This window comes from Eptatretus burgeri, chromosome 7 (assembly GCF_056783735.1).
Source record: "Eptatretus burgeri isolate ZD-2024b chromosome 7, Ebu_testis_v1, whole genome shotgun sequence".
In the NCBI taxonomy this organism is placed as follows: Eukaryota; Metazoa; Chordata; class Myxini; order Myxiniformes; family Myxinidae; genus Eptatretus; species Eptatretus burgeri.
In genome coordinates this window covers 67,600,876-67,628,274 of record NC_140967.1, presented here as the reverse complement: position 1 = coordinate 67,628,274, position 27,399 = coordinate 67,600,876, and the positions used below count along the sequence as shown (strand labels likewise).

Below are 27,399 nucleotides of genomic sequence, written 5' to 3'. Positions count from 1 at the left end.
AGGTGTATACCATCCTGTAATGTCTTTGAGCCAAGTTTGAATAAAATTGGTGCATACATCTCCGAGATATGGCTGCAGATGGACAGACAGACAGATGGACGGACGAGGCCAAATCCATTAGCCCCTGTTTCAGATTCAGTCTAATGGGGGCTAATAACACACATAACAAACTAATATATTTGAAAAAAATCTTCGATTTTGCAAGTAACAAACAGACAGAGAGAATAACACATGTGACTAACTATTATATTTGAAAAATCTTTGATTTCACAAGTGACAGACAGACAGACAGATGGACACAGACAGGGGTGAAAACACAACCTCCCTCCATCTTCAGTGGCAGAATTAACAAGAAAACGTCACAGCTGGGTCCGTGAATCCTAATCCCTTACCGAAATGGAGGTGGATACTTCGAGACCTGGGAGGACTCCATTCCACCTTCTGAACCCTGCATTGTAGAGATGACCAATGACACACCACACCCCATCCACACACCACACACCCTAAGGTATTGTACTGGATAAATAAATTTGCTCAATAATTGGGAAGACTAGAGTAAAACCCTGCATCTCACCAAGTCCATTGTTTTATAATCACATTCTGAAGGGTCTTGTTCACATTCTTGCTCTGACCCACGTGAGATGGTTATAATTTCCTGATCCTGCATCTACAGAGACATGACAGAAGTAAATATACACCATGATTTTTAATGAATTTATTTTTTGAACATTTGAAGTATATTTGATCCATTTTAATAGCGAACGCAGTGAGCTTCATACTTAACGCGTGCACATGAGAGAATAGGAAACAACAAAAACAACACAATACCATGGCAATTGTGAATCCGTGTCGTTGGCTATGACCCTTTTGCTTCTGTTTTTGTTTTGTTTCTGTTTTTTTTTTTTTTGTTTCCGGTTTTTGTCATGGGGAATGATGCATGCCGGGAGACAAAGGCATCGTCGGAGACATGAAAGACCCAAATAATATCAGACATGGTGTATATTTCCTCCACTGATTTTAATAAAGATATCTCCCGCATCATCAACAAATAATTTTTAATCGTGATTTACGTTATTTGATCGCTGATCCCGAATCCAGGCCGAAGTAACCGGAAATTGCGTATACAGTTGTGAACAAGTAATAGGTAAAGTCAGAAGCGAATGTAAGAAGAATTCTACGTTTGCTTCTAGGCTTTGCCTATTACATATTATATACACGAGTATTTGGTAGACTTGCCATTTGCAGATTTCATTCCTTTTACTCTTTCAGGCAAAGAACTAACGAGTTCCGAAATTTTCTCTTGTGGGATTTCTGCCCAGGCTCCACGTAAACGGGTTAGCAATTCTGCCCGTGATGTTGGTTTCCTGGACTTTTTCCGCACAACTTGATCCAATATGGCCCAGAGGTGTTCAATGGGATTCATGTCAGGAGACTGACTTGACCATGGAAGTCGCTTGATCCCATTTCTGTCCTGCCATTCTTTGGTATTTTTTGCAGTGTGGCATGGAGCTCCATCTTCCATGAACAGTGTTGTTTTTGACCATCTGACCAGTGGAGAAGACAGGGAGACATCCATCCTCAAGGATAGAAATGTATATCGTAGTGTTGATGTTGCCAACATACTCCACAAGCTCTGACTGACCAGCACTCCATATTGCTGCTCATACAATCACTGAAAAACTACCTTGTTTGACAGTTGGCTGCAATTAGTTCAAAGAGAACTTTTGACTGGGAAGTCTCCAGACCCATATGCCTCCACTGTCAGAAAATTGAGCAAATTGGGACTCATCTGAAAAAAAAAATGACAGTTTGCCAAAACTCCAAGGGTCTGTTGGCCATCTCGTCAGCCCACTTCTTTCTCCTTTGAATGTTGGCTGGTCTAAGAAGAGGTTTTCTCCTCGCTGCTCTCCCATTGTAACCCAGTTGATGAAGGTATCACACGGCAGTTATTGAGCTAACTTGGACCTCCTCTGCAACATCTGCTGCCTTGCAATGGGGAGTTTTCTCGATGCTTGACAGCTCGAAGACTCCTTTATGAGGGTCTAAATCGACCAGAACGGGAAGCTGTGGATTCCTTGCCTTCGCTGGTGAATTGCACAATCACCTGATTGACCGTAGAAAGTGGAATGCCAACGTTCTGAGCTCACTGATGGTAGCTGACTCCACCTTCCAAATGGCCAACAATTTGTCCTCTTTTAAAATCGCAAAGGTTGTGTGCTTCTTGGGTTCGAGGCATAATTAATTGCCATACAAGACCCAGGAACTCGTTTCTGCAAAGAAATAGTCGAATATTAGTACAAATCACTGAGTAAAACTGGATTATGCAGACAAAACGAAGAAATTTAAGGTGTATATTTACTTCTGTCATGCCTCTGCACATGAGAGGGGCATTTCTTGATTTGTTATTCAGATTTGGTGGGACTTTCTCCATCATTCTCTATCCCCACCTCTCCCCCCCTCCCCCCCACCAACCTTTCATTCCCACCACCTTAACACAAAACCTCTGGTAGCGTGTACATGCTGCTGCGTTTGAGCCTGGGGAGTAACTGCTGAAATATATCTGTCCGGGTTCTTCCCGACATCTTTGTTCTTTGTTCCTTTCACACTTCTTTCTAATTTTTTAATTAATTTATTATTATTATTATTATTATTATTATTATTATTATTATTGTTATTATTATGATGTCACAATCCTCTTCATTCATTCTAATTCTTGCTTTTTCTTCTCTTTAATCTCCTCTGCTCCCTATTCCTCTCTTTCGTTATCTATCTCTCAGGAGAAGTGAATTATTGCAGAAGTTTTTCTGCAAGGCTCACTTGGCTGTGCCTGGATGGGATTGAGGGTGGTCGAGTCACGGCTGAAACCCGAAATCCTATCCAGGTTCCTCCTGATGACTCCATCCTTGCTCTTTACTTCTTCGGGTTCTTTCTTGGTCTTCCGTTTCATTATCTGAGCTGTCATCGAGCTCAAACCTCTCACCACCTGAAACGGGTTATGGTGGATGCGTATGAGGGGCGCTTGTTAAAGCAGTGTGCAATGTCCAGATAGTACAAGCACATGAAAGATTAAATTTATTTTAACATTTCCAAAAAATATAAAGAGAATCAGGTGTAGATGAGAAAAAGCATCTAATAATGAAGCAGAAGACCCAGCTTGCAAATTAATATGTAGAGTGCACAATGGTTCATGTTTGACGTTTCGATCACATAGAGTGCGCTGCAACTAGGACAATGCATGGCACATACACCAAGCTTTAATATACTCATTGAAGAAGGTGGTTGGGTAAGTAGGGTGGAGGGTTGTGCTGTAGGTCTGCATCATTGCTGGGAGTGCCGCTGATACAGTGCTGCTGTAGGGGTTTCACAGGAATTCGAAATTCGTTCAGGATTCCGGTGATATCCCACCTACTCTGTGAAGGACACCATGGGATCTTGAACTTACACCAATTAATGCTGGCAAATGAGACATCTAGTTTAACCCCCATCCAAGGGACAGGATACACGTGTGCCTCACCTCGAATGAAAAACACCAGGATGACAGTTTATAGTTGTGCCGAGATTCGAACCCAGGCTCGACTGCTCATCGGTGAGTCAGGAAGAGGTGAGTGATGGAGATGGGGGAGGAAAGATTGACATTGCCTGTAGAGGGGGATGGTGATGGAGAGGTTATGGCTGAGGCCTGTCTCCAGAAAGGTAATGATGTAAATCAACCGGGTGTTGGCTTAGCGGTTAGGGTGGTGGCTTGGGATCTTAGGGTCCTGAGTTCAAGCCCTGTTGGCCACTGAATTAACACCAGGGGGATGACTCAGCCTGTCATCCTTCAAGGTTAGCGACATGAGTACCAGTATAGCAGCCAAAAGGCTGCACATGCAGGGAAGGGGTATTGATGAATTTGTTAATCCATATTTATTAATATTAATCTGGTATTGGTGTGGCACAGGCATGATGGGCCGAATGGCCTCCTGTGCAAAAATTTCCATGCAAATGATTTAGTTCAAGTCATTGTAGCTTTTTTGCATAGACGTATGTAAAAGGCACGAAGCACTCTGCAGACACTTTATCGTCAGGCTGGGAATTAAGTCAGGACAAGTTAGCTCCAAGGTAAATTTGGTATTTAATGATGATGACATTAACTTTATTGATAACTACATTAACAAGAAATATTATCTTGGCTGCAGTCGGAAAAAAATAGGACCACAAGTCCTGAATCTCATCTGGATCAGGAGCAACACTCAACCCCCCCCCCAGACCCCCTTAGACTCTGAGTTTTTTTTTTTGTTTTTTTTTTAATGCCGTGACCAAACTTTGGTACATCGTGGGTGACGAAGGTTGTCGTCAAGTTTCATTGAAATTGCTTTTGTGGTTTTCAGAGAAGAGAGCAAATATCTATTTGAAGGGGTTCAATTCCCACCCCCATACACCCCCTTAATGACCACAGATTTTGACGCGTTCGATACACCTTCGTTCAGCATCAGATATGAAGCTCGTGACCAAGTTTCATCAAAATTACGTGCTTGGTTCAAGCGATAATATTGAAGTGTTTAAGGACTGACTCGCTCTCATCTATGGACACTGCTCGATCGCATAAGCTCACCTGACTAAAATCCAGGTGAGCTCAAACTTAAAGCGACACACACACATTATTAGTGAGAAAAGAAATTTGAGTCCAGAGCTCTGATGGACTCCCAATTTCCTTTCTCACTACTTACTGCACGTGTTAGTCATTCGCAAAGCTCGAAAATAGAGAAGTAAACTTGTGGTGAGCACTATCAGCACCCATGACTCCTGTACTTTCTTACATTCCTTACTCACTCTACAAACTCCTTCCCACCACTAATTCCCAACTCTCCCCATGTTGTGTTAAAACACCAAAATACTTGCTGACTTTATCACACAGTTATAAATGATTCTCCAGACCAGTAATCCATCCATTAGGACCAGACTCTGTGCAGAGCGTTGGTGCTGCCTTTGCAGTCTCCTTGCCTATTGGGTACAATCCTGGACGGGTCACCACTCCGACACAGGATACCAGCAAGCTGGCACTCATTTTGCCAACCTCAGAAGGATGATAGGCAGAGTCAACCCCACCTGGTATGAATTCAACAGAAAAGTGGAATTTGAACTCAGGATCCGAGGATCCCAAGCCCACCACCCTAACCATGAAGCCAACACCAGGCATACAGACCGGTAATACTCAGTTACAAAGCAACACTTTGCATTTCCAGCATGAACTCCACCCTGCTATGAGTTCAAGAAACTTCAATACAGGAGGCCATTCGGACCAGCAAGCCTGCACGATGGTTGTCTGGTCGTTCAGTATCGTTTTTAAATACTGAGCGCCAAGCAAGGAAGCCCAGTGAGAAAATTATTTGGTGAACCAAAGGCGTTCAATTACCTTGTCTGTTTGAAAATAAATTATTTTCCCATCGGTTTGGATTAATTTGAAGCAACCTCTACTTCTTTTCTCTTCGAGGAGTGTTTCAGTGTGGGACAGACAGACAGTATTTGTGCCTATTATGTTATTTTTTTTGGGGGGGGGGGCATTCTAAACACTTTCCGAGGTTATTAGACCCGAGCTACGTGCTTGCTGAATGTGTCGACTCTGACACTTTGATTCCCCTTTGGTACGTGTGTCTGCGCAATGGTCTGTCTTGCAGCCATCCGTGAGTGCCGGAGAACTCTCACAGCTCACTCAGTCTCTGCTGAAACGATGCGACTCCAACCAGGATGGGAAAATCCAAAAGTGGGAACTTGCTCTCATCCTCGGCCTTCGCTTGAGCAAGCCTTGTTAATCGATACATCTTATCTTTTCTTCCTTAATATAACACCCTAACGGCAGAATATATTCCTCTGCTCTGCTTGGTACTTTATTAAAGCATGTTTAGACTCTCCAAGCATACAGTTTGCTATTTAAGACTTCTTTCATGAGGTGTGCGTTTGGCCTTGCCTCGTTGCTTCTGCCACCGAAGGTGGAAGGAGGTGATGTTTTCACTCCTGTTTGTTTTCAGGATATTTCAAAGAACAGTTGTGGGTAGATTCAGATGAAAATTGTGGGCAGGTTGAGTGTGACAAGGACGAAATGATTCAATTTTGGTGTAGATCCAAATCGACACAATAAGTTTATTTTTAAAGGGATTCTTCTCCATTGAGAGTTGGGGCCAAAAACGATATACAAGCATATTTCAAACATTTATTGGCCCTGATATGTTCTACTGGATCAGGGATTGCCTCGCGAAGGGATATGCTCTGAGTGCCCTTTTAGTTTTTATTATTGTGAGAGGGAACGTTTGAAAACTGCTGGTGTGGGAGCCAAGTGGTACTATGTTTAAACTATTGTTACGTGTATGTGTCTTGTCCAAAGTCCAACGTGCTAACTCGCACATTGGAAATATAACGAGGTTTTCTTGACTCCATAGGTATCGCTTGTTGCAATGTACAAAGAAGGTTAATACGATTTGCAATGAGCAAGTGACTTTGCTGAAAGTAAAGATAATCGTTCTTTAGCTTTTAAATTGAATATAAACACCTATCTGCAAAACAGTGTGGCTGAAAAGTTTTTTTTGCTGTTCAGGTGAAACATTTAAAAGTGACAAGACTACTGAAGTCAAGTACAGGATGCATGTTGAGAAGCAAATGGAAATAGAACAGCACGAAAGCCAAATGCCATTTTTGAATCCGTAGACCTTCAAATATGTACCGAAAGCCCTAGGGCAAAGCCTCAAGAGAAAAATATTTGTCCAGATGGTGCACTGCAACAGGTGTAACAAAAGAGGGCAATAAAGAGCAGGTTTAGAAATAGGAAACACCAATTTGCATCAAATTATTACAATGAAAGTTTCTTTTGAAACGAACAATACCTGGTTTATCCACAAGTGCACTTCATGCTATTCCACACCACCAACAGAATGGTCTTCAAATATGATATTTCAAATTAAGCCAATAATTGTACGTTTGGTGGCTTAAAGGGAGCAATTTTAACCTTTTGACTTCAATTGTTTAAATGCAAGTTTTAAATCTTCAAAAATCTGAAAGTTCACAAATCTTTTTGGATGATGACTTTGAGTAGAGTGAAAATTAAATCAAGTGGACCTGGGGTAGTATAGGGAAGGTCGTTGTTGCATGCTTTGAAGTTTAGGCAATATTTTAATCTTAAGCCTGCACGCATTTTTATCACCGGCAAAGCACGAATGATGTCATACTGTTACATGAGCTACACTCATATTATGATTAAATTCAAACTCAGAGCACATACCTTCGCTGGAAACTGATCGGCAAAAAGCCAAGTTGACTCATCCAATACTTACTGAGTGCACATCAATCATTAAAAATGTACCAAAAACATTCTTGGCATCACTTTTCATTTTAATGTTACCTTTCATAAAAATAATAAAAAACATTACTCGTTTGACCCTGATGTAGTCAAGAAGTCCCAAATTTATTTTACTTGCATATTTAATGCTTCACACCATCAATTTACTGATGCAATGTGGTGACAAATACCAAACACCACCCATTCCACTCCACCCCTTACGTCTACATGGAATTCCTCCCGAAACGAAGCACCAAATTGTTTGGATATTCTCAAAAAAATAATCACACCAGGGTTTTTGGGGTCTTTTCGAATTGTTTTATAGACGGGTATCGAGGCTCATGGAAAAGCAGGACAGGAGTAAAGGATCAACAGACAAAATGGGGCAAAGGATAAACAGTGGGACAATAAACATACGTGACCATAGCACAAGGAGAATAATTGAAAGAAAAGATCTCAAGCTGCAATCATTTCAAGTTTAATCTGCAAAAATTATATATTTGTATATCAATATGACATCAGCTTAATAAGGTGATTCAAGCAAGATGCCGTGAAAAACGAGACCGTCTGGGAAAAGGGAAGGGGTATGTGTTAGACCACATGCGGCAGAACTTTTAAAGTGCATAATATAACATACATCATGATGAAATAAATAAAATATGGTTATATGGTAAAACTTCAATCTACCTGTACAGTAAATACTGATTAAATATCAAAACGTACATGTTTCACAGTGGGTAAGGATTATGAGTGGTCCTGCTGAGTTTCACAAACAAAATTGTTTTAAGGGGTAGCAAAAAAATTTTCAGTTCAGAAAAGAAGGCTTTGGGGGGGGGGGTGAACTGCTTTTGGTTTGTCTATTCCCTGTTCAGGGAATAGAGGCAACTATAATGTGTGGCCCACTTGCTCACGCAGACCAGATGAGACGAGTCAGGCAGAATATCCATTCTGAACATCATTAACGAGCAAGCTGGATTTTTTTTTTTAATCGACTTGGTCATTCTCCTGAGCTCGATTTCCAGAATCTGAGAAACCTTCAGTCAGATTTACCCCCATACTCTGAGATGCCAGTTCACCATCCATCACACCAGCCACAAAAACCCAACAAATTAAATAAAGCAATCGTGTTCAAATTGAAAATTGTGCAAGGTTTTTCATTAAAGTTTACCCAATCAGACATCCTTAATTTCTAAAAGTGAATCATACGTGTCATCCATTACAGTAAAGTCACAGTAATAGGGTCTGTTACAGGTGTACCGAGAAGCAGTGACAATCATACTCTCACATTCGCACACAATTTACAGCAGCACAGGTTTACAAAACTATTTTCTACAAATTCACTGAATGCAAAATATTTCCCCAAAGTCGATGGTGTTCATGCGAACTGGCTCGGTCAGTGTCAGTTATATGACAGCAAAGACTGCAGCTCGGGCCATATGCGGAGCGAGCCGTGCAACAACAGGCAACTTGCATTGTCTGAATTTCAAGCTGTTGCAAATCAACGATGGCTCACTAAAAAGGAACATTTTAAATTACCAGAATGGGTATGCTAAATGTACAGTGTGATTGAGTTGCCTTCTCGTTTGACAAGTCCAGAAATGAAACTGCCTTTGCGCGACGTGCCGTTGGTTTTGATGGTTGGCTTGGAGGAACGACCATTCTGGTTTGAACTTTGTTCGTTGTGCAGAACAAAGTCCCTCACTTCGTCTTGATCATCGTCGTCATCACTAGGCGAACTAATCTCTGTAGCGGTAGGTTTTGGGGCCTGCGTTCTTGTGGCACGCCAAGAGTTTGGCCAGACTTGTGTAGGAAAAGATGTTGAAACACTGTGCCATGCCGAACCCCCATCCCTGTTGGTTGCACGCTGAGGCTGCATTGAGGCACGGCGTGGAGTTGGCCTCAATGGTGCCATTGCAGGCCGCACCGTCATTACAAGGTTGTGCCCATTCGCCACCATCATGGCAGTCACCTGATCCAGTGAGCGGCCAGAAACTGTCACACCATTCACCTCAACTACTTCATCGCCAACAGCCAGAAGGCCAGAGCAAGCCGCAAGGCCAGATGGCAGCAGTCGTGAAATGAACACACCACAGTCATGGCCCATACCACTCCCCTCTACAATGTAGAAGCCCAACGGTCGCGACGAGCCCTCACGATACAGACGCACACGGAGAAGTGATGCTGGGAGAACGTCTGCATCGATGACCGAGGCGAGGGGGTGGAAGTCAATGGGAGGGCCTACAACAGGCCGAGGTCTACCCGTTCTCTTGCGGCCATCGGGTGTGGAATTGGCATGTGTATCTGCCATGTCTGAGGGAATAGAGAGGGGATGTAAGGGAAGGGAGGATAAGTAAAAACATTTTTTCCAGAATGTGATCAGGTTGTCATCAAATAAACTCCAATTCAAATGTATTACAGCTTCTTTGACCGCCACAATTATTCCCACCTTCGTGTGGGGTTGGGCAGGGAATGTTTTTAGCTCAAGTCCTTCACTGGCCAGGCCTGACATTTGACTAAAGGTGGAATGAATTTGCAATCTGTTCAGGATGCTGGCGATAACTCGCCTACTCTTCAGCAAAGACACCACCAGGAAACTTCAATGTCCACCAATGAAAATTGCCAGCAGCGAAGTCATCGAGCTCTACATCCTTCTCATAAGATGGCACACACAGATGCAACAACCTTTATAAGGAATACCAGGACGACGGTTTATAGCTTGTTTCAAAGCCAGGCTCGACAGCTCAGAAGCGAGCGTGCACACCTCACGGCTATCCTGCCAACACTGATCCAAATGAATACAAAATTTGTCATCACCTTTAAAAGGTAATTGTTCAGAGAAGGAGAATGAACACAAGTAAGCAAAATCAAAAAGACTGAAGTGGTTACAGCACCTCTCAAATATCTAAGGCATGCTTTGGTGAACATATTTCGAGATGCCATTTGCCAGACCATATCTGTCCTAAAATGTTGTTGTCACGATCTTGCACTCGTGTCTAATCACATCCGTCACCCTCCCTTCACACACAAAAACTACTTGTCACCTTGCGTATTCATAGTTTTACCATGTCGTACCCCAATACCGATTTATGCACAAAGAACACACAAGAGTGCAAGAACCCTGGATGGCCGGCACTGGTTTTGCATTTTATTTATTTTCATTTTCACGATTGCTAGATGACAGGTGGGATCAAAAATGTGCTCGGGTCTCTCGAGAACCCTTTCCGTTAACCTGCTTTTTGACATTCCATGGCAATAACGACGAGCTGTACTCCAATGCAAACCGATAAGGGGTAGCTGCATTCTGCTTCCTCCCCAATAGCATTCCACAGCCCACAAGGTGCACATTTGACCCCAAAACCCACCCAGCCCCTGGGTTAGTAAAGGCCAATATACCTCGAAGCGACGCAACAGGAAATTTACAGAGACAACGACAGCTTGAGTTAATGCTACGGCGAGGATAATAGTGGAAGGATAAACCTATCTGGGCAGGCATTTGCAAAATTAAGTGTCCCGGAAAGTGACTTATCAGGCCACAGCATGAGACTATCAAATAAGTTACTGCTGACTTGCACAGACGTCAGCTCTGGCAAGTTTTAGAACATCATGTTCCTGAAAACATGGTCCACCTGTGAATGCCTTTGTGAAAATTCATAGTTGTACCGATGCGGTGCCACTTAAACAAGATTAATTACATTGGAGTTGAAAGAGCTATTTTCAAATGAAGGATTAGGCCGTTGGATAGCTATTTGGTGCACACTCCACCAGTGGCCACACACACACACACACACACACACACACACACACACACACACACACACACACACACACACACACACACACACACACACACACACACACACACACACACACACACACACACACACACACACACACACACACACACACACACACACACACACACACACACACACACACACACACACAATCTGATAATTGCCACACAGAACCAGATTTTAATTGCCTAAATGCTCAAGGAATTTGGACAGCCTTGAATACAATGAGCAGATTACGACAATTTGAGGGTTAATTTATGTTTGAATGTATTCAGAAATTTTAAAATACAGATTTGGAAGCATTGCCATTAATAGATCTGAGATTTCCAACAGGCCTTGCACATTGTCCATTCGGAGAAGAATAGCTTGTATAACGATTCTAAGCAAAATTTCAATGAAGATCCTTGAGAGAAAGTCAACTAATTGCTGTCGATGTAGAGAGGTATGCTCATCAGCAAAAAAAAAAAAAAACACAAAAAAACTCCACCCGTACAGCTCCCATCACACATACACGAGTGGTGCTCCGCTCGTTTGGAATAGTACCAAAACTGAGCTGTGTTAGAGCGGAGAGCTACATTTCCTTTGTTCGTTTGCCAAGAACTCTGAACAGTAAAGAATAGCAAGCACATCCCAAACTGCACCAAAATACTTGCATGCATTTGTCCTTTCCTTCATTCATGTCATCTGCAGCCTGTGGCTACCGATTGCATCATTGCTGGGAGCATGAGTACGCCGCTGATGCAATGCCACCCCCATGCCCCCACACCCACCCCCGTGGGTTAGAGCAGCAATTTAATGTCCACCAATGCTGGCAGATGGGACACCCACTTTAACATCCATGAAAGGGACAGCACACACGCCGATGGATCACCCTCCCTGCGAGGCACCAGAATGACAGTTTATAGCTTGGTCGAGATTCCAAGCCAGAATAGACAACTCAGTGGGGTTTTGTGCATACCTCTCGGTCATCCTGCCAGATCTTTTACTTTATTATCAGCCAACTATCAGTCTCAAAAGCAGCGATTGCACGCAATAGAGAATGTCACAGATTTTCAAAATGGACAACTTAAAATCCACGTTTTGCGCACACCGATACTTTTGTTCATCTTTTCTCCCATTTGTGGCACTGCTATTGATCCTTGTTCAATTTTATGTCCAAAAAAAAAAAAAAAAGATAATAAAACTTGCACAAACACAAGCAAGCCTCCTATGCTGCCACAATCCCACCTTCATTTCCCAATTCGATTTCATTTACAAAATCTTTTTAAGAATTCAGAACTTCTGATTCTTTGATATAATAAATGACCTCATTCTCAACAAGTATGATGTCAGCTGTTTCACCATCTTGACCAAATGCTTATGCAAACTGTATTGCATATCAGCTTAGCTCTTTGTTGAAGCCAAGAGGCACCCCCTGATAAACATTGAACTCATATTGACATGATTAACTTTAGTCATCATCATGGTCTCTATATTAGAGGACAATTGTAAAGACTCACACAATCTACATGACACCAATTCAGATGGGTTTGGATTTCAAGTGACTAACATCGAGTGACTAATCGGAATGTGGTGGCCCCAAGAACGAAGAAAATGGCGAAAGTCCATAAAAAGCTCCACATGCCAGGTGACATGATTGGATAATACACAAAAGGCAACCTTACTTCACTAAATTTAAGAACTGGAATGGCACTCGGTAGACCGCATACCTCTGCCACGTAATGCCTGATCCACGAGAATATATCTGGCCCAATACATTAAAATATCTAATCCTGCAACATATTGTTTTTGGCCATATCTCTCAATGAAGAATCACTTTTAAAAAAATTAAATCCTCATATCCAAATCTGGATTGGCATTTCAGATCTTCACCAAAATTGGAATCAATTCGTCCTTACCACACACCCAACCTGTCCACCAAGTTTCACCCGAATCCGTGCAGAACTTTTTGAGATATCATGCTATACATCAGTTTAGCCCTATCCCTCAATGGTGAAGAATTACAAAAAAAAATTATAGTTGTCGGATCCGGATCTAATCAGGTCTTCCTTGTCACACACCCAACCTGTCCACAGAATTTCATCCAGATCAGTCCATAACTTTTTGAGATATCCTGCACAAAGAAACAAACAAACAAAATAACAAGACAAACAAACATAAAAGGGTGAAAACATAACCTCCTTCACCTTCGGTGGTGGAGGTAATAAACAAGAACGGCACTTGGTTGAGCGCATATCTGCATTCGGCTGAGTCTACGTATTGTATCCTAACGATGGGCCGGATCTGCCTCCAGACATTCACCAACATCTAATCGGCTTGTTCTGGTCACACACACCTTACTCATCCACCTGGCTTTGTCATAATCCGTCCACAAATTTTTGTAAATATCGTGCGACGTATCATTTTTGCTCGTATCTCTCAATGGTGAAGAATCACTTAAAAAAAAAATCATTGTGGTATCTGGATCTTTCTCCAAAATCTAATCAATTTGTCCTCGTCACACACCCAACCTGTCTACAAAGTTTAATACGAATCAGTCCACAAGCTTTTGAGATAACATCTTGCTTAGACAGACAGACAGAGAGACAGACATGGGTGAAAACATGACCTCAGTCCATCTTCAGTGGTGGACATAACCAGTATTTCAATGACAAAGTCAGCCACCACTACCAGATTGCACAGCATATGAAAGGAAGTGCCAAACAAATCCACAAGATAAATAAACAGAACAATCCCTGAAGTCTCATAATAAAAATATTCCTTGTTGTACAAAAATCATATTCTGTACATTTCATGATCATTGCGTCAATTAATACAAAAAACAATGCAGTCTGGTGATCCATACGTCCCAGTGTTTGCAGGACACCAACCAAGTATCTGGTTCGTTGTCATGGCAACAAGACATTATACAGTACTCTGAGAAACCCACCGTCAGTGAGCAGGAAAAGACGGAACGGATTGCCCACGGCGGTGGAGGTGGATGAGGTTGCAGCCAGGGCACGGGCGTAGTTGTGACAATTGGTAATGGGCAAGAGCTCTCCGCCGGGGGCAGCGTACTGTAGTCGGAGGGTCGTGCCGTCGCGGAGGCAATGCAAGGCACGGAGCAGAGCCCAGAGCTCTTCGACGGAGCCTGGCGCTGCGCGGAGCAAACTAAACCGTCGGAATTCTGCTCCAAGCTGCAGGAGAGGCGCAACAAAGCCATGGTGGGGAGGGGGGGGGTGAAGGGGGGGGGGTCACATCAACAGCATCATCTTAAACCGAGACACAGGTGGAGGTAGGTATGATTGAGTGCATAGTATGTATACATCGCATGCGAAACGGTACACACACACACACACACACACACACACACACACACACACACACACACACACACACACACACACACACACACACACACACACACACACACACACACACACACACACACACTTTTCCCACAAGCCACAACCATTTACTTGAACCCATATAAATGACGTCATTACCGTTAATTCACACAAAAAAAAAAAAAACCTCAGTACAAAAGAAAAAAAAATAATGTAAATTATAAATGGCGTTGTGATGTCGTAGCGTGAAGCAGTTATGTGAACGCGCCACGAGACGCGCGCGCGCACACACACACACACACACACACACACACACACACACACACACACACACACACACACACACACACACACGGTGCGGAATGATGCACAACCACAACACGTGACGTAAGTGCCCGAACGTGAGCTCACCTTGCTCTTGACCTCGATTCGATCCTCAGTCCGAAACGCGGGTTTCTGGCTCCGGGTCATGCTCCACGGACGGTGCCTCGGCTTGCCGAGAACTGCTGCCGTTTACCTGCCTTGCTGCTCGTGGGGGATCAAGAGCCCGCAGAGATTTCGGGGAAACCGGGCACCCGTCCAGATCCCGTCGTCTTTATAACCCGCGTCTCGCGTCACGCCGTGACGTCACATGCGTCACGGACCTTATTTGGAAATCAAACCCCGACGGGTTTGCCGACACAGGCTAATGGCGTTGACTTTGCCAACTAGTGATTAATCGTTGGTGTTTTCACATAATCACCGCTGCCGCGGCAATGTCAGCTTGCCCTTGAAAAGGCCTTTTTGGGGGGGGAGGGGGATGAGTCATGAAGGAGGAATTACAGGTAATTTGGGAACAAACGAAAGAGATCAGAGCCAAGAACTGATCGATATTGGATAGTTTTTTTTATGGACAATTAGAAAAAGTGGTTGTTTTTAATACTCTAGTTAATTGATCATTACGGTGCCGACGGCCCTTTCAGTTCGGTTGTTTGAAAGTGTGCAAAATAATAACAAAAAACACACCTTGAACTTTGTGTGGGCAACACTCTCAAGGAAGCGTATGTTATACATAGATAACGAGAAGGGCACTCGGTTGAGCACGTACCTGCGCCACGCAATACCTGATCCACGAGAACATATCAGGCACAATAAATTTTTGAAATATCGTGTATTATATCGTTTTTTGCCCTATCTGGGGAATAATCACTTCAAAAATTAAATAATTCTCGTATCCAGATCCACATTCGAATCTCCACCAAAATCTCATCCACTCTTCCTTGTCACACACCGAATGTGTCCACCAAGTTTCGTCCAAATCTGTTCACCACTTTTTGAGACATCCTGCACACAAACAAACAGGGATGAAAACATAACCTCCTTCAATCCTCAATGGCAGAGGCAAATATCTGGGAAATACTATCTATATCCATCCATTGGGACCATACTCTGTGAAGAGCATTGGTGCTGCCTAAGCAGTCTCCTTGGCTATTGGGCACAATCCTGGACGGGTCACCACTCTGACACAGGATACCAGCAAGCTGGCACTCATTTTGAGAACCTGAGAAGAATGACAGGCAGAGTCAACCCCACCTGGTATTAATTCAACAGCCAAGTGGGATTTGAACTCAGGATCTGAGGTTCCCAAGCCCACCACCCTTACCATTAAGCCAACACCAAGAATAAATCTTCTTCTTCTTCTTTCGGCTGCTCCCATTAGGGGTCGCCACAGCGGATCATCCGTATGATCCGCATAGTGATTTGGCACATGTTTTTTTTACGTCGGATGCCCTTCCTGACGCAACCCTGGTCGCCTCTTGCGACACAGGGATATGGTACACCTATTTTAACCGGGGTATACACCGGCCCAGTACACTGGTACTCATTTCGCCGACCTCGGAAGGATGACAGGCTGAGTCAACCCCCTGGTGTATTAATTCAGTGGCCCAACGGGGCTTGAACTCAGGACCTTTTGGATCCCAAGCCACTGCCCTAACCACTGCGCCAACATCAGGCTATCCAACACCAAGAATAAATACAATATCAATACTATTTAAATACCACATTCATGCTATTGATACTATATAAATACAATATGAATACTGTATAAATCCTATATAAATACGATGTAAATACTACATAAATGTAATACTAATAAGATATAAATACTATGTTAATACTAAATAAATACAATATTAATACCATATAAATACGATATTTTCTACCATATTAATACTATATTAATACGTACTAATATAAATATGATATAAATACGATATAAATACTACATAAATGTAATACTAATAAGATATAAATACTAAATAAATACGATATTAATACCATATAAATACTATATTTTCTACCATATAAATAATATATTAATACTATATAAATACGATGTTAATACGATATAAATGCTATGTTAATACTATATAAATACTATGTTAATACTATCTTCTTCTTCTGCTTCCTTGGGCTGCTCCCTTTAGGGGTCGCCACAGCAGATCATCCGTTATGATCCGCATAATGATTTGGCATAGGTTTTACACCGGATGCCCTTCCTGACGCAACCCTGGTCGCCTATTACGACACAGGGATATGGTACACCTATTCTAACCGGGGCATACATACTATGTGAATACTATATAAATGCTATATTAATACTATATAAATACTATGTTAATACTATATAAATACGATATAAATACTACATAAATGTAATATTAATAAGATATAAATACTATGTTAATACTATATGAATACTTTATAAATACTATATTAATACCATATAAATACTATATTTTCTTCCATATAAATACTATATTAATACTATATAAATCCTATTTAAATAAGATATAAATACTACAGAAATGTAATACTAATAAGATATAAATACTATATAAATACTATATAAATCCTATATAAATATGATATAAATACTACATAAATGTAATACTAATAAGATATAAATACTATATTAATACCATATAAATACTATATTTTCTACCATATAAATACTATATAAATACGATGTTAATACTATATAAATGCTATATTAATACTATATAAATACTATGTTAATACTATATAAACACGATATAAATACTACATAAATGTAATATTAATAAGATATAAATACTATGTTAATACTATATGAATACTTTATAAATACTATATTAATACCATATAAATACTATATTTTCTTCCATATAAATACTATATTAATACTATATAAATCCTATATAAATAAGATATAAATACTACAGAAATGTAATACTAATAAGATATAAATACAATATAAATACTATATAAATCCTATACAAATACGATATAAATACTACATAAATGTAATACTAATAAGATATAAATACTATATAAATACTTTATTAATACCAGATAAATACTATATTTTCTACCATATAAATACTATATAAATACTATATAAATACGATGTTAATACGATATAATGCTATATTAATACTATATAAATACTATGTTAATACTATATAAATACGATATAAATACTATGTCATTACTCTATCGGGAAGAGCCTTTAATTATCCTTGTCTAGTCGCTTCGAGTTTATTGATCGTTCGAGGCATCTAAACCATCCATGTATGACGTGTTTATGATAAAAATGTGAGCCTGGTGTTGGCTTTCGAACTTAGGGCGTTGAGTTTGAGCCCCCTACTCGTTGAATTAATACCAGGTGGGTTGACAGCCTGTCATCCTTCTGAGGTTGAGGTTGGTGAAAGGAGTACCAGTGGTACTGGTAATAGAGGGCACTGCATCAGAAAATGATGCAACCAGCAGCTACAGGCTGCACATGATAACTATTATAAGATTGACGGGAGGCCTTTGTCCTGCAAGGGACTGAAGTAAGCTACAGGGTGGGCAAGGTGAGATGTCCATAGTTTAAGGGTACAATGGACAGATCGTGCACATGATTCCTGACCCTTCAACTGGTCAAATGCCTCCTGATCTCACATAATCCGAATGTCTTTCCACTCCAAGTGATCCTTTGATCACATCTGCACTCCCTCAAATGCGCTCCCTCTTGAAAGCAAAATAATTCATCTTGAAGGGTCATCATGGCAGACCAAAAAAGAAAGCTGAATTTTTTTCACAGGCTTATGACGGTCGACGATACATCAGGTAAGGACAGGAGGTCATCATGTAAAGTAAGGACACGTCAGGTAAGGAATCTGATAAGGAGAAGAGGACATGTCATCTTCATTACCTCCACCACTGAAGATGAAGAGGTTATGTTTTCACCCCTTTCTGTTTGTCTGTCTTTGTTTGTCTGCCTTTGTTGAGGATATTTCAAAAAGTTGTGGACGGATTTGGATGAAATTTGGTGGGCAGGATGGGTTGGTGACAAGGACGAACTGATTTGATTTTGGTGAAGGTCCGAATCCGGATCTGGATACGAAAATTATTTGATTTTGAAAGTGATTCTTCACCATTGAGAGATAGGGCCAAAAATGATATCGTGCTTTATAGCATGATATTTCAAAAATGTGTTGGGCCGGATATGTTCTCGTGGATCAGCCATTGCGTGGTGGAGGTACGCGCTCTACCGAGTTCCCTACAAGTTTTCCATTAAGTGCTGAGATTCCAGTATGGAGTAGACAAATCACCAGAGTGTGGGGAATTGGAACCCAGGTTCCTGTCATCATGAGTTATGTGCTCAGATGGGAACACCAAGCAAGCCATGAGCTCCAATATTCCACGATCCACGAGCTGGCACCGAACCTTGGATTGCAGGTAAGATAAGCCCGGGGGGGGGGTGGGGGGGGAAGGAATGATTATTTCATTCTTCACACAAACCTTCCCACCCTCGTTGCATTCTTCGTGTCCTCGCATCCCAGCTGGAAGCTGCGAGAAGGTGGGAATAATTGTCGTCGTGAAAGAACAACAATGGGAAGCTAAACTTGTTTTGTTTGTTTTTCCTCATGGGAATGGGATGGCTAGATATCTTCATACTCGATACCCCTCAACACATGATATCCAACAATGTAAACTCCTGGGCAGGTATGTTTCCCAAAAGAGACCCCCGGATCGGTGTACCCAGGTAAATCCACCAATCATCATAATCAATGAAAAGAAAGAAAGCCGATTGTCCGTTAAAATGGCTCGAACACTATCCATCTGGTTCTGAAGAATCCTGCGAGACAGCTAACTTCAAATCGAAGGTATACCCGTGTTCTGTAACCCAGGAAAGGTGTTCTTGAAAAAAAGTATCTCAGCATTCAAATTTTCAAATCATATTCGACACGTCTCAATTCCGTTCTCATTATCGTGTCGGTGTTGGTTCAGGAAAGTGCTCATGAGGGAGAAGGGGGGGGGGGATCTGGTGAAAGCAGGTCTTTAATATGGATGCAGTTGCTAAGGGGAATAAGGGGGTGCAGAAAGAGGATGCTTGGGATCGAGGGGTATGGAGAGGAAAAAAACTCATGCATCCGACCCCACAAGAAGGTGGGTAGTTGTAGTTGTATAAAAATGTCATTATCACGTGGCTGCAGCACCTGCATGTGGATTGCATCATTTCTGGAGGCACAGCCATGCCGCTGATGCAGTGCCCCCCTTTGTATCATTTCGGGCAAGAATTCAGAACCTACCAAGGCAAGGGAACGACGACCAATCACAAACTCCTTTTGAAAGGTACCGTGGGGTCTTTAACGTGCAAAATAAATTCAGGTATACAGGACAACTGGCTTAAAACGTCCCATATGAGGAGCGGCATACTCCTTGATGCAACATCATCATCGCGGGCGGAATCGAACCCAGACTTGTCAACTCAAAAGCCAAAGATGCAACGTATGAGTACCTCTCTCAGCCAAATGTATTTATTTGATTGTTTATTTATTTTATGCCGTTGTTTAATGATGCCAGATATCCGAAGAACCCACAGTTAGTGCATCCTGGATGTGCTGTAACCGTCGTGCCTTCACAGGAGTCCGGAGCAGGTCGGGAACTGCTCCTCGGTTCGGAGTTAACAACCCTGCTGATGAAAGCCATAAGGGCGGGAACGGAACTGCGCTGACCTCAAATGGATACACGTGTTTGGAGGCACGTAATCCTTTCCCACCTCCCCCAACCCCTTACCATCCTTAATTCAAACATCACCCCTCCCCCCCTGCCGATCCTGATCGCCCACCACGAACACCCTGCACTACCCTTCCCGACACTGCTCTCTTGTTCTATATCGTCCGCACTGTTACATCCACCATGCCTTCTGTTAACCGATGTCCTTGTCCTTGTAAAACTTTCTTTTCCTCCTGGAGCATCGATAGGGAGATACAATGTTAATGTGAAAAGCTTGCAGGTTGATGTTGGTCACCTTCAAAGGATTACAATGGACAGAAAGAGTTCGGGCAATAACGTCCTTCAACTCATTTAACAACGTGTTTGTGATGATGTTCTTGGGATTTCATTAATGGCATCTTCTCCTGACAACGGCTTGTAAAACAGCACTGCAGAGCAAGAATTATAAAGCTACCAGGACCTGATTTTCCAGTGATAGCCCACTCGACAAAAGAAAAGATACTGCAAATAACAATATATATATATATATATATATATATATATATATATATATATATATATATATATATATGCAGTATACATTATAATATATTGTTACGGCTCTGGAAATTCACAGAACACCATAAAGGTTCCTTAGATCAGTTAGATCGATAAGTCTGTGTTCAGTTAGATTTCCCCACCGTTGTTTAATGGGTTTTTTCGTGTCACCGGGCTGCGACCCTTTGAGGTAGGTTTTTCTTTCTCTATCGTTATTTTGGACTGACAGACCACGCTACCACCCTTTCCGCGTCGAAAACCGTCAGAGAACGTCAAACAAAGGCGCCAAGGAAAGAACTGCGATGACGCGCGGGTTTTACCGCCTTTTTCTCCGAGGTTGGTGTGACGAGAAGGGCGAGGCGGCTCGCTCGCGATTGGTGGACACAAGGAGTGATGCGGTCGGAGTTGAGAAACGCCCTTTTCGAGAAGCTTCTCGAAGGAAGGTGGAGCCGAGAACAGGGCGGAGCGACGGGCGGAGCCCCACGCTATAAAGGGCAGACCGCACGCGAGGCTCACTCTCTCTCCGTGGTTCATGCGTCTCTCCTGCCCTGTCTCCCTGGCGGTCCAGTTCTTCTGCTTCTTCCTCGCTTGGTTCCTGCACTCATGGTCCTGTGAGTGGCCTGTTGGTGGGAGACACGGACGGAAGGCGCAGCAGTGCCAGCTGTGTGGTGGACCTGCGCGTCCGGACGAGAAGCGCCGGAGAGAGTTTGCCAGCCACGTGGGAGGCCCGGAACCAGGCACGACCACGCTGACGGTCGTGGGAGCGGGATGTCGCGACACGCCGACCACCGAGGGGGGCAGGTAACCTGCCACGGTCTCACGGGACCCGTTCGGCCTTCCAGGTCCCGCGTTATAAAGGTCCGCGGACCCTGTCTGCCACCCTTGCCTTTGGGGATGGCCACTTCTTGCTTTTGTATGACTGCTGTGGTGCCGTGTCCCTATAAGTAGTCCTGTATAAGTGCCTGTACATTGATCCTTGCTTGTAGTCGGTGGTATTGCTGTTTCTTGCTTGTATTATTGCATGACTGCCTTGGCTGTATATACGTGTGCTTGTTAATAAATGTGCTTGTGTGAAATGTATCCCATTCGTTGCGTCCTTTCCCCGTTGACAATGCCATCTTGCATCGTGGAAAAATTAGTGGGTTTCAAACACCCAGTAAGGAGAATCGGATCCATCGAGGTCGGCGATAATACCCGCTCAGTTATCGCTGTAGAACGGAACGGACCGCTTAAGCGGTTCATGTCCCAAGCCGACCTGCGGCGAGGTACGGCCCCTCGGTAGGTTATCCGCGCGAGTACTTAGGTATTTCGATATTCAGCGAGTGACCCTATTTCGCGCGGGTAGAATGCGGACTGGGCTGTGGTGAGGTTAAATCCCCACCCATGACTGGTTTCTGGCGATAGTTCCACGAGGGTCACGACTGAATTGTCCGTCCGGTGGGCGACGTGGTCGCTATTAGTGGAAAGCCGCCGATCGCACGCCGGCGGGCGCGAATTCGTAACAATATATATATATATATATATATATATATATATATATATATATATATATATATATATATATATATATATATAGAGATACTGTACAGTATATATTCTTAAATATTATTATATATTGCTGCGGGCCAGAGGTCGGTGGCGAGAACGACCACAAGGTGGGGAAAGCTTGCGTCGTCTCCCACCAAACTCCCCGGAATTGTAGGCCGTCGCTCGGATAACTCCACGAGCCAGCGGGTTGTTTAACCGACCATGGTCGCCAATATTTCAACCGCGTAGCATAGGGTCTATTTGTCTATAACCAATTTACCTCATTAACTACGCAATTTCGACTACCAGGGAAACCACGCCCTCGGAACGTCTTGCTCGAACCGGGTCACTCTACCGACTGCGGTAGAGTTCCAACTACCGACTACCAACTCCGGTTCAGGTGCAGCCGAGCGGAAACTGCCAAAGCCGTGCCGGCTGGAATGAACGGATAATCAGGGATAAAACCCCGCCATGCTGGACACCAATCTCAGATCCGAACACCAATCTGGACTGAGATCTGAACCATGCTGGACCAATTCAAGAAGGGATGGAAACGGACTGGGAATATTTCTGTGATTATTTATTTACAGTAAATGCAGACACAAAGCAAGACTTAACGCGAATATACAAGCAACGAGAGATTTATAATGATTCAAACACTTAAACAGTTTCTACTTAAAAGACAGGCCCACACGCAGACACACACAAACAAAATGAAAAGAAACCCAGTCTTTCTTGGACCCTCGCAGCCATGGAGAGAGACAAGCTGGGGGTCAGATTTCGGTGGGTACCTGACCGTCGGAGCGAGGGCGTGCTCCGTGATGCGGCACCTGACAAAGGTCGTTGGTCTGGTCCCCAGTCGCACGTGGGGGACTCGAGGCTCGTGGCGGAGTTTGGGTGGCGAATAATCGGCGTCCACGGAGGGGGGTCAGGGTCGCTCTGTCCTTCCTTGTAGAGGGCCAGCAGAGACATGTTCGCCGCCTCGATGGCCGTCTGCTCAACCCTCCTGACAGCAAAAAACCTCTTCGTAACAGCAACGCAGACCTCCTGTGACCACTCCTCGTAATCGCCCCTCGTAACCACCCCTCGTAACCACCCCTTCGTAACAGTAAAAACCATTAAGAACTTCTCAGAACTCTCAACTCTCCAAAAGACCAACCAACGCCTCAGAGAGTGCTCGGGAATTTATGGACCTCCCTCAGTGCGGAGGGGCCTTGGTCAACACACCTCGCTGTCCGTCTTTGATTGGACAGGGTCCTATGGCCCACCTCTCCGGGGCGGGGCCTTGGCCCCTGCCGGGAAACCCCAGCCACTCCTCCATGCGGGCCCACACTCGACGAGTAACAGTATCAACATTGCACAGGCCGTCGTGCAAGAGTTACGTTTGTGGAAGGAACGTTGGTGAAAGTGGCAAGGAACGGCTGCAAGACCCTGCCTTGGCAAGTCAGAGTACTTGTAGATCATGGGTGGGTAGTGGATCGTGATGGGGAATGGAATGGTTGTTGGTTGTTCGTTGGAGGGTTCGTTGGATGTAAAGATTTAATGACCTGACTAAAAAAGAAATCGCAACGCACGCCTTTGATTCTCCTACGAGACAAAAGGAAAGGGATCTGACTACACACATACTTAATGACATTTCTGACTTTTGGGACATCTGCATGTTGAATGCTTATGGTTTCCAGATCCATAAAAATATATTACAAACACATACAGTATATATTATGATATATTATTATGTATATTATACATATGCAGTATATATTATTATATATTATTATATATTTGCAGTATATATTATTATATATATTATATATATTCAGTATATATTATTATTATTATTATTATATATTTCATATATATACAGAATATATTATTTTTATTATTATATACGAGTGTGGGCCCGTACGTGCGTGCCCGTACGTGCGTGGCCGTACGTGCAAAAAAGAAAATAATAAAAATAATAATAAGAAGAATTGTGACGTTAATCATGATGTCATAGCACCATGTCCTGTGATTGGTTTGGTAAATAAATGGCCATAACTTGGGAACCACTTGTCCGATTAATATCAAACCTTGAAAAGGCACATCCACAGGGCCCCAGCAATATACCTGGCAAGTTTCAATTAGATCGGACCATTGGTTGTCGAGAAACAGCGGTCACAGACACACAGACAGACACACACACAGATTGCTGGAATTATAGATAGATTATATATGTAAACAGTATATATTATTATATATCTTCTTATTTCGGCTGCTCCCGTTAGGGGTCGCCACAGCGGATCATCCGTATGATCCACATAGTGATTTGGCACAAGTTTTACGCCGGATGCCCTTCCTGACGCAACCCTGGTCGCCTCTACGACAAAGGGATATGGTACACCTATTTTAACCGGGGTATACACCGGCCCAGTATACTGGTACTCATTTCGCCGACCTCGGAAGGATGACAGGCTGAGTCAACCGCCTGGTGTATTAATTCAGTGGTCCAACGGGGCTTGAACTCAGGACCTTTTGGATCCCAAGCCGCTGCCCAAACCACTGCGTCAACACCGGGCTCATATATCCAAAATATATATATATATATATATATATATATATATATATATATATATATATATATATATATATATATATATATATATATATATATATATATATATATATATATATATATATATATATATATATATATATATATATACATATATATATATATATATATATATATACATATATATATATATATATATATATATATATATATATATATATATATACATATATATATATATATATATATATATATATATATATATATATATATATATATATATATATATATATATATATATATACATATATATATATATATATATATATATATATATATATATATATATATATATATATATATATATATATATATATATATATATATATATATATATATATATATATATATATAGATAGATAGATAGATAGATAGATAGATAGATAGATAGATAGATAGATGTTGGTGCAGTGGTTAGGGCAGCAGCTTGGGATCCAAAAGGTCCTGAGTTCAAGCCCCATTGGACCACTGAATTAATACACCAGGCGGTTGACTCAGCCTGTCATCCTTCCGAGGTCGGCGAAATGAGTACCAGTGTACTGGGCCGGTGTATACCCCGGTTAAAATAGGTGTACCATATCCCTTTGTCGTAAGAGGAGACCAGGGTTGCGTCAGGAAGGGCATCCGGCGTAAAACCTGTGCCAAATCATTATGCGGGTCATAACGGATGATCCGCTGTGGCGACCCCTAAAGTGAGAAGCCAAAAGAAGAAGATATTATGTATATTCAGTATATATTATTAAATATATTTTACATATAAACATTATATATTACTATATACATTATATATACTAGCACGGGCCCGTAGGGGCGGGCCCATAAGTGCATAAACGACGACTGGATTGGGGCATTATTTCAATTAGATCGGACCAACCGTATCATAAATGGTCATAACTTGGGAAACACCTGGAAAACATACTCAGGTCCCCAGCGTCAATTGTGACGTCATATCAAATGAAGAAGAATTGTGACGCCCCTCTCTCTCGCCCCCTCGCTCCCCCTAGTCTCACCCCTCCTATCTCCCCCCTCCTCTCTCGCCCCTCTCTCTTGCCCCCGCTCTCAACCCTCTCTCTCCCCCTCTCTTGAATTGTCACGACCCCTCTCTCTCACCCCCTCTCTCCCCCTCTCTCGTTCCCCTCTCTTGCCCCCCTCTCTCCCCCTCTCTCTCCCCTCTCTCACCCCTAGTCTCACCCCTCCTCTATTCCCCTCTCTCGTTCCCCTCTCTTGCCCCCCTCTCTCCCCCTCTCTCCCCCTCTCCCACCCCTAGTCTCACCCCTCCTCTATTCCCCTCTCTCTCCCCCCTCTCTCTGCCCCTCTCTCACCCCTAGTCTCGCCCCTCCTCTCTCCCCCTCCTCTCTCGCTCCTCTCTCTTGCCCTTCTCTCTCGCCCCTCTCTCTCTCTCTCTCTCGCCCCTCTCTCTCTCTCTCTCCCCCACTCCCACCCCCCGTCACACCCCCTCTCACACCCCCTCTCCCGTCCCCCTCTCTGGCTCTCTCTCTCTCTCGTCCCCACTCCCACCCCTCTCTTGCCCCCCTCTCTCCCCCCTAGTCTCGCCCTTCCTCTCTCCGTCCTCCTCTCTCGCCCCCACTCTCATCCCCCCTCTCCCATCCCCCTCTCTCGCAGATATTGGTCGACAGATAAATGGCCATAACCTGGGAACCACTCGTCCGATTAATATCAAACCTTGAAAAGGCACATCCGCGGGTCCCCAGCAATATTCCTGGCAAGTTTCAATCAGATCGGACCGTCAATCGTGCAAAATAAATAAATAAATAAATATATATACAAATAAACATTAATTGTAACGTCATTCGTGATGTCATAGCACCGTGTCTTGTCATTGGTCGACAGATAAATGGCTGTAACTTGGGAACTGCTTATCCGATTGATATCAAACCTTGAAAAGGCACATCCGCGGTTCCCCAGCAATATTCCTGGCAAGTTTCAATCAGATCGGACCGTCAATCGTGCAAAATAAATAAATAAAAGACAAATAAATAAAAATTAATTGTGACGTCATTCGTGATGTCATAGCACCGTGTCTTGTCATTGGTCGACAGATAAATGGCCGTAACTTGGGAACCGCTCGTCCGATTGATAACAAACCTCGAAAAGGCACATCCGCGGGGCCCCGGCAATATTCCTGGCAAGTTTCAATCCGAAGAGTAAGCATTGTGACGTTATTCGTGACGTCATAGCACCGTGTCCTGTCTGATTGACAGACAATATATCGGTCGTTATTGGTTGACAGACATTGGTCATTGT

General features: G+C 42.9%; 2 protein-coding genes across 3 annotated transcripts in view; one reads left to right on the top strand and one right to left on the bottom strand.

Annotated features, from left to right (window-relative positions):
* Positions 1-7,341, top strand: part of LOC147023469 (secretagogin-like) — a 68,673-nt gene extending 61,332 nt beyond the window's left edge. For both annotated transcript variants that reach the window (XM_085888889.1, XM_085888888.1), the window contains one exon: positions 5,658-7,341. In XM_085888889.1, coding sequence (XP_085745015.1) covers positions 5,658-5,792 — 135 coding nt within the window. In that variant the 3' untranslated portion in view covers positions 5,793-7,341. The remainder of the gene's footprint in view (positions 1-5,657) is intronic.
* A 263-nt stretch (positions 7,342-7,604) lies between these two features.
* On the bottom strand, positions 7,605-15,043 carry LOC147023468 (partitioning defective 6 homolog beta-like). The gene is made up of 3 exons (XM_085888887.1): positions 14,841-15,043; positions 14,033-14,279; positions 7,605-9,619 (listed from the first exon to the last, which is right to left on the bottom strand). Exons 1-3 carry the CDS (start codon positions 14,898-14,900, stop codon positions 8,859-8,861), a joined length of 1,068 nt encoding a protein of 355 aa, XP_085745013.1. The 5' UTR covers positions 14,901-15,043; the 3' UTR covers positions 7,605-8,858.
* Between the last annotated feature and the right edge of the window lie 12,356 nt (positions 15,044-27,399).